Below are 7,559 nucleotides of genomic sequence, written 5' to 3'. Positions count from 1 at the left end.
CAGGTTGGTCTCAAACTCCTGACCTTGTGATCCACCTGCCTCGGCCTCCCAAAGTGCTGGGATTACAGGCATGAGCCACTGCGCCCAGTCTTCTTTTTTTATTTTTTGAGACACAGTCTCACATTGTTGTCCAGGCTGGAGTGCACTGGGGAATGAACACTGCTCACTGCAGCCTTGACCTCCTGGGCTCAAGTGATCCTCCTGCCTCAGCCGCCAAGTAGCTAGGTCTACAGGCTCGTGCCACCATGCCTGGCTAATTTTTGTATTTTTTTGTAGCGATGGGGTTTCGCCATGTTGCCCAGGCTGGCCTCAAACTCCTGAGCTCAAGTGATTCGCCCACCTTTGTCTCCCAAAGTGCTGAGATTACAGGGTCCAAGCGTAGTGGCTCACATCCGTAATCCCAGCACTTTGGGAGGCTGAGATGGGTGGATCACTTGAAGTCAGGAGTTCGAGGCCAGCCTGGCCAACATGGCAAAACCCATCTCTACTAAAAATATTTTTTAAAAATTAGTCAAGCATGGTAGCACACACCTGTAGGCCCAGCTACTTAGGAGGCTGAGGTGGAAGAATTGCTTGAACCCAGGAGGTGGAGGTTGCAGTGAGTTAAGATGGCGCCACTGTACTCCAGCCTGGGTGACAGGGCGAGACTCCGTCTCCAAAAAAAAAAAAAAAAAAAAAAATTAAGTTCTTTTTACATGATCAAAAGTTAGCTACTGTGACTGTTGTATCTTCCTTTGCCAAAAGGGCCAGCAATGCTGGCCACAGATAGATGCTCCACCGATGCTCGGTCATCTCAGTGCTGTGAATGATCAATCCAGGCACCAAGCCAGAGTGGAAGATATTTTTTCAGATGGGTGGGAATTTCAGGCCTTCTTAAAATACTCTACCCTGCATCTTCTTGCTTTTTCTTGGAAAAACATGTAGGAAAGCATGTATAGTTCTAGCCTCAGGTAGAAAACTGACTCAGTGACCTAGAATTGAGACAGAGTCTAGCATCAGATTTTGGGAAGCAGTGAACTTAATAGGTACTGAGGCTTTTTGTCAAGGCATTGAAGGACTATTTCGGTGCATTTTTTTTTTTTTTTTTTGAGACAGAGTCTCGCTTTGTCACCCAGGCTGGAGTATAGTGGTGTAATCTCAGCACACTGCAGCTGCCAACTCTTAGGTTCAAGCCATTCTCCTGCCTCAGCCTCCCGAGTAGCTGGGGTTGCAGGTGCACACATCCACACCTGGCTGATTTTTGTATTTATAGTAAAGATGGGGTTTCACCGTGTTGGCCAGGGTGTTCTCGAACTCCTGACCTCAAGTAATGTGCCCACCTCGGCCTCCCAAAGTGCTGGGATTGCAGATGTGAGCCACTGCGCCTGGCCAGTGCATATTTCAATCAGATCTAAGTAACTTTTATGACTCCAGACACAATCTCACTGTGCTCTCTTTTTTTTCATATGCATAGTGAAAGCAAAGGTTATAAGGTCCCTTTTCACTGTAAAGTGTTAGGCATCTTTGTCGAGGAAGATGGGAAATGACTGTTGTCTCCATTCTCTTCACTTGTCCTTGGACAGAGCTCACTCTACTCTGGATGAGGACCTGGAAAGATGGCTGCAGCCACCTGAGGAGAGCATGGAGCTACAAGACCTTCCCAAGGGCTCTGAAAGGTTATTGTTCCCCAAGAGGGGATCCTTTTCTTCTTTTTCAGGAAGTGGGGCTAGGTTTTAGACTTCTCAGAGAATGAATGCCTGGTGATGGCATTACATTGATTTAGATAAGCTAGCCCTGACTCCATCTGTCTGCACTCACATTTTCCCCTCTTCCTCTGACCACCCACAGTACTGAAGATACTGATTAGCAGATTCTTATCAGTATAGACAGAGGCTTCTAAGTTTGCTGTATCTTGGCCCTGCTATCTTTGACATTTTCATCAGTCATTTGAATTAAATCAGAAAAGGCATGCTTATCAAATTTTTAGATAACACAAAACAAGGAACGAATGCTGATGTGATGAGTGATAGACGGAGGATTCAAAATCATCTTGACAGATGGAAATGTTAGATTCTATAAAAGATAAAGGTCAAAGATTCAAAATTACAGAATGTATGAGACCTGCCCTAATTGGAGAAGTCATCAGAAGCTCCTGCTCACTATAATTTCATTGAGGACAAGAAATATGTCTTATTTTTTTATGCCCAGCACTGAGCCATGCATCTTGAGACATGATGAGAAGTCAAGAAATTCTTCCTGAGGAAGACATGGGCAATGACTTTATGAGCCCTCAGTTTGATGAAGTGCTGAAAACGTCAATGCAGCATTGATGCTGGATATATAGAAATGTACTATCCAGATGATGGGAATGAATTGTTTAGAGGACTCCTAGGACACACGTGGGGCTCCTTTCTGGGTGTCACATTTTAAAAGAGATATTAACAAACACAAGAGTGTGGCCACAGAATAGTCAGAGGTCTGGAAACCATGTCATATGAGAACAGCTGAAGGAGCTGAGAAGCTCAGCGTGAGAAGAGCAGATGGAGAAGGGAATTTGTAGCTGCCCTCAGATTCCTGAAATATTGTGAAGTGAAGAGAGTCGGCTTACTTTTCTGCCCCAGAAGACTGACTAGAGACTAGAAAGTGCAGAGTAACAGATTTTTTTTTTTTTTTTTTTTTTTTGGGACGGAGTTGCTTTTTTTTCCTTGGCTGGAGTGCAATGGCGCGATCTCGGCTCACCGCAATCTCCGCCTCCTGGGTTCAGGCAATTCTCCTGCCTCAGCCTCCTGAGTAGCTGGGATTACAGGCACGCACCACCATGCCCAGCTAATTTTTTGTATTTTTAGTAGAGACGGGGTTTTACCGTGTTGACTAGGATGGTCTCGATCTCTTGACCTCGTGATCCACCCGCCTCGGCCTCCCAAAGTGCTGGGATTACAGGCTTGAGCCACCACGCCCGGCCATAACAGATTTTTATTCAGTAAAGCACAAACCTAATAGCTACAGCTATCTGATAAAGGGAAACAGCTGCCTTTACACTTAACTTTAGCAATGGTTACTGCTGCTCAGGCAGATCATTTGAGGTCAGGAGGACTTCAAGACCAGCCTGGCCAATATGGTGAAACTTCAAATGCCTGTCTTGGGCATTTGAACAGGGGCAGAAGATAACCCAGAGGCTTCCTCCAACTCTTGAGCCTATTAGTGAGAAAATATTAAGAGGGGAAAAATCCCTTTTCACTATAGCAGGTTTTATTTTCTCTCTCATTTTACATATTTTGTTTTGACTATCCATCAAATGAAAACAGAAGAATCCCTAAACAGTGTTATTTTGGTTCAACCAGCATCAACCAAGCACTGACAGTGTGCAAAGCACTATGCTAGGGGTTGGAGGTACCACAAAGAGCGATAAGATGGCTCTGTCTGTAAGGAGCTTCCAGCTGGTTTGAGGAGATGGTTTCTGCTTAGTAGTTTGATAAACATGGTCTTAAATTGTGAGATACTTAAATTACTTACATATTTCACTTAGGAGAGAGTTTTGTGAAATGAAGATAAGATGATAAAATACACAAATACACGATGGTTTTGCAAAGGACACCAATCAAAACATAAGTAAAATGCCTTTTGTTTTTAAGTTTGAGGCAATGTAGCATAGTGGTTGAAAGTAGAATCTAAGCCAGACTGAGTCTGAAGTCAGATTCCAGCTCTAGGAATTATTAGGTATGTAATTTAACTTCTCTGTGCCTCAGTTTCCTCATTGCTTAATGGGGATGGCAATGGTAACTACCTTATATAGTTATGAGAATTAAATGAGCTAAAATAAATTATAGTTCTTAAACCAATGCCTGGCCCACAGAGAACACTTTTGTTAGTGCTAGTTATCATGTTTTTTGTTTTGTTTTGTTTTGTTTTTGAGTACAGTTCTGTTTTCTTGGCTGTTAATGCATATGTTTTCATTCCCTAAATCATTGTTGTTAAAGGGAGACAAATACCAAAGATCAAGAAGTTGGTGAAGAGAAGAGAAAAAGGGAAGATAGCATCACGCCAGAGAGAAGGAAATCAGAGAGTGTTTTAGGGACTTCTGAAGAAGGTGTGAATTAATGAGTGTTTCTAATGTAGTCTGTAGTCCTTGGGCTTTGATGTGCACCAAAGTTATTTAGAAATGTTTCCCAGATGTTATACATAATCCTCCTACCTTTGATAATTTATCTTTCCCTGCAGTTCAGCCCAGGTTTTCTGTTAATTTCCAATCATAGCTTTATCACAAAAACAGTAATAACATCCAATTCTATTTCTAAAGCAAGCTTTTGCCCAGTCTCATCATCATTATCTTGCACATTGTCTGGAGAGATGTTTTGCTTCTAATTGTCCAACATCTTCAAAAGAGTTTTAAATTTAGCTCACAAATCTAAATCTATTGCTGCAAAATCCAATAGGAAATAATATTTTATGAAATTTAAATGGAGTCTACAAGTAATGTGAAAATTATAAATTAACTTTAATTTTAAAACTATTTTGATAGAGCTTGAAGGTTTCTGATATGCCCTTTACAATGATGCTCTCCTATATTTAAGTTCTTCCTACTCAGGGAATTAAGAGATATTAACTCTTTCAGATCATCTGGTATTCCTTTTATCCCTTTCTGATTTCCTTCTCATTCTCCCCATGTCTGCCCTGCTTTGTGCCCCAGAATGCTGGCCCGAGTGGACTGCATCTCCTGGGCTTCCTGTTAGCCAGTGATAGGCCCTAGCAGAAATGATGGGGCTAGAGAGAAGTTGGGGTATTAATTTGCCTTCCTGCTTACTTTAGCACCTTGTGCCTGGTAGAAGTGGTGTTTCTCCACAAGTGTGGCTTCTGTAGGCAGCACATTCTTTCCAATTCCAGCTCTCATTAGGCTCTAGTAACTAACCTCTTATCTCCAACACTCAGTTCCTTCAGACTTAGGCTTCCCAGTGCTGCTGATCACTGGATGTCTTGACATTCCTTGTTTGTTTCCTTAACTCTAACTAAACCTCTATGTAGTTACTTCATTAAGAATCTTTCTTTGAACCAGCCATGAGTACATTCAGTTTCCTTGAGAACCCTGACTGCACAGGGTCCAGAGTGTGTAGGCATTTAGCTATTAATAACATTGATTTCACTGAGAAGATGATACAGGAACTTTGTGAATTAGTGTCATTAGTGTCCATTGCTGCAGCAGAAAACTATAGAATGTTAGGAGGGGAAGCCCATTAACTGTGTTTTTAGAAATATTCTATCTGGCAGAATAGAACAACCATTGTAGGTAAAACAGTCTACCCTAAATTAGAGGGAGCATTAATATGAATACTGGCACCCTTTGACCTAGAAATTAATCATGTGGTTTTTTTCCTTCCTCTTATATTTCATCAAGATGAACTAAAACCCTGCTTTTGGAAGCGACTAGGTTGGTCCGAACCATCCAGGTAATGAGATATCAGATGTTTGCTGATCAAAACTCACAAGAGAAGCAGACTTGAAAACATTTACATGTCTAAATACACATTAACGAGAAAGACTTGAATTCAGACAAAGTTGCTCAATTTTTAAATGTTAGTGTTTATAGTTAATTAAAATGCAAAGTGAGGCTGGGCACGGTGGCTCACACCTGTAATCCCAGCACTTTGGGAGGCTGAGACAGACAGATCATGAGGTCAGGAGATTGAGACCATCCTGGCCAACATGGTGAAACCCCGTCTCTACTAAAATACAAAAAAATTAGCCAGGCGTGGTGGAACATGCCTACAGTCCCAACTACTCAGGAGGCTGAGGCAGGGGAATCACTTGAACCCAGGCGACGGAGGATGCTGTGAGCCGAGATCGTGCCACTACAGTCTGGGCAACAGAGCAAGACTCCGTCTCAAAAAAAAAAACAAAGTGAAATTAATGCCAACTTTGATTAAATAAGTGATAGCGTGAGCATAAGAACAGTTTTAATACGGAGAGAATACAGAAGATGCTGCTGTCAATTGCTTTCCAGTCATTTTGCATTTCCATGACACGCTGTTGGTTTTAATCCCCCTTGATTATAAAGACCAAAATCCCTTTTCCTTAAATTTAATTGAATAGAAAGAGGATGTGGTTTGTGTTTTTAAAAAATATACACAGCAACTCAAAACTTTCTTTTTCGTTCTTTAAAAAACATGTGCATAGGATAATCGTGCTGGATCAGAGTGACTTGTCAGACTGACTGGAATTGGATCGTAGATGGACTCCTGGCTTGAGTTTGAGTGTCCTGGTTGTGAGCTCCTTTCTTCTCTTTCTGCTTCGGTTACTTTCAGGGCAGCAGTTACAGTTCTATAAGTTTCACTTTGTTCAGCTGCCACAATAGACATCATCATTTGGCCTTCTTTGTTAGCAGCACATTCAACCATTTGTTTTCAGTCAGATTTCTGAAAAGTACGAGGTAGTTTTGATTGTAAAAATTTTTGGTTGTGCCTAGAATGGCTTTGGTTTTGTTGATGTTAATTTTCAAAAACTTCAACTCTTGTTATATAATAAAATGTTTACTTTTAATAACAGGTTTCAGCTGTGTAAGATATATTTCTGAGTTTAGTTATTGGGAGTTGGGGGGAGAACTGCCATCCAAAGAGGCTTCAGTTTCTGACAAATATGCAGCTATTGCTGCTACCCATTATACATACTGGTACTAGTCATCTGTGTCTCATAACAGAACTACAGCCCATCCACCTGGCTGAAATTGCTATTTTCCCATTCCAGCTAGAATTGGCTCACACCATCAATGTACAGGTAGTGGCCAGATGTGGTAGCTCAAGTCTATAATCCGAGCACTTTGGGAGGCCAAGGCGGGAGGATTGCTTGAGCCCAGGAATTTGAGGCTGGCCTAGGTAACATAGGGAGACCCTGTCTCTATAAAAAGTTTAAAACTTGGCTGCGTGTGGTGGCTAATGCCTGTAATTCCAGCACTTTGGGAGGCCGAGGTGGATGGATCATGAGGTCAAGAGATTGAGACCATCCTGGCCAACATGGTGAAAACCTGTTTAGCTGGGTGTGATGGTGCACACCTGTCAGGAGGCTGAGGCAGGAGAATCGCTTGAACCTGGGATCAAGCCACTGCACTCCAGCCTGGTGACAGAGTGAGACTCCGTCTGAAAAAAAAAAAATTTAAAAATTAGCCAGACATGGTGGTGCATGCCTATAGTCCTAGCTACTTCCAAGGCTGAGGCAGGATGATCACTTGAGCCTAGGGCATTGAGGATGCTGTGAGCCGTGATTACACCACTGCACTATAGCCTGGGTGCAGAGTGAGACCCTGTCTCAAAAAAAAAACCCAGTAAGTACAGGTAGCAATAAAGTCCTAAGATAGTTTGAACTCATTAAGATGAACAAACATTATCTCCCATATATGTTGTATTGTACCACTAAGATCATAGTATTGTTTCTAATTTAGCTTCTTGTGATGACTGACCAGATACATTTGTGCAATTTTTTTTTCCCATTTATTTATTTTATTGCATTTTAGGTTTTGGGGTACATGTGAAGAACATGCAAAATTGTTGCATAGGAACACACGTGGCAGTGTGATTTGCTGCCTTCCTCCCCAT

General features: G+C 41.9%; 1 protein-coding gene across 1 annotated transcript in view; it reads left to right on the top strand.

Moving 5' to 3' along the window:
* TEX14 (testis expressed 14, intercellular bridge forming factor) overlaps window positions 1-6,516 on the top strand; it is an 86,291-nt gene extending 79,775 nt beyond the window's left edge. Inside the window, exons 29-32 of the mRNA XM_017539799.1 lie at window positions 1,563-1,655; window positions 3,957-4,066; window positions 5,369-5,420; window positions 6,148-6,516. Coding sequence (XP_017395288.1) covers window positions 1,563-1,655; window positions 3,957-4,066; window positions 5,369-5,420; window positions 6,148-6,184 — 292 coding nt within the window. The 3' untranslated portion in view covers window positions 6,185-6,516. The remainder of the gene's footprint in view (window positions 1-1,562; window positions 1,656-3,956; window positions 4,067-5,368; window positions 5,421-6,147) is intronic.
* Window positions 6,517-7,559: the final 1,043 nt, after the last annotated feature.

The sequence above is a fragment of the Cebus imitator genome, unplaced genomic scaffold (genome assembly GCF_001604975.1).
Source record: "Cebus imitator isolate Cc_AM_T3 unplaced genomic scaffold, Cebus_imitator-1.0 Scaffold121, whole genome shotgun sequence".
Taxonomy (NCBI): domain Eukaryota; kingdom Metazoa; phylum Chordata; class Mammalia; order Primates; family Cebidae; genus Cebus; species Cebus imitator.
This window is presented reverse-complemented; position numbering and strand designations above follow the sequence as displayed.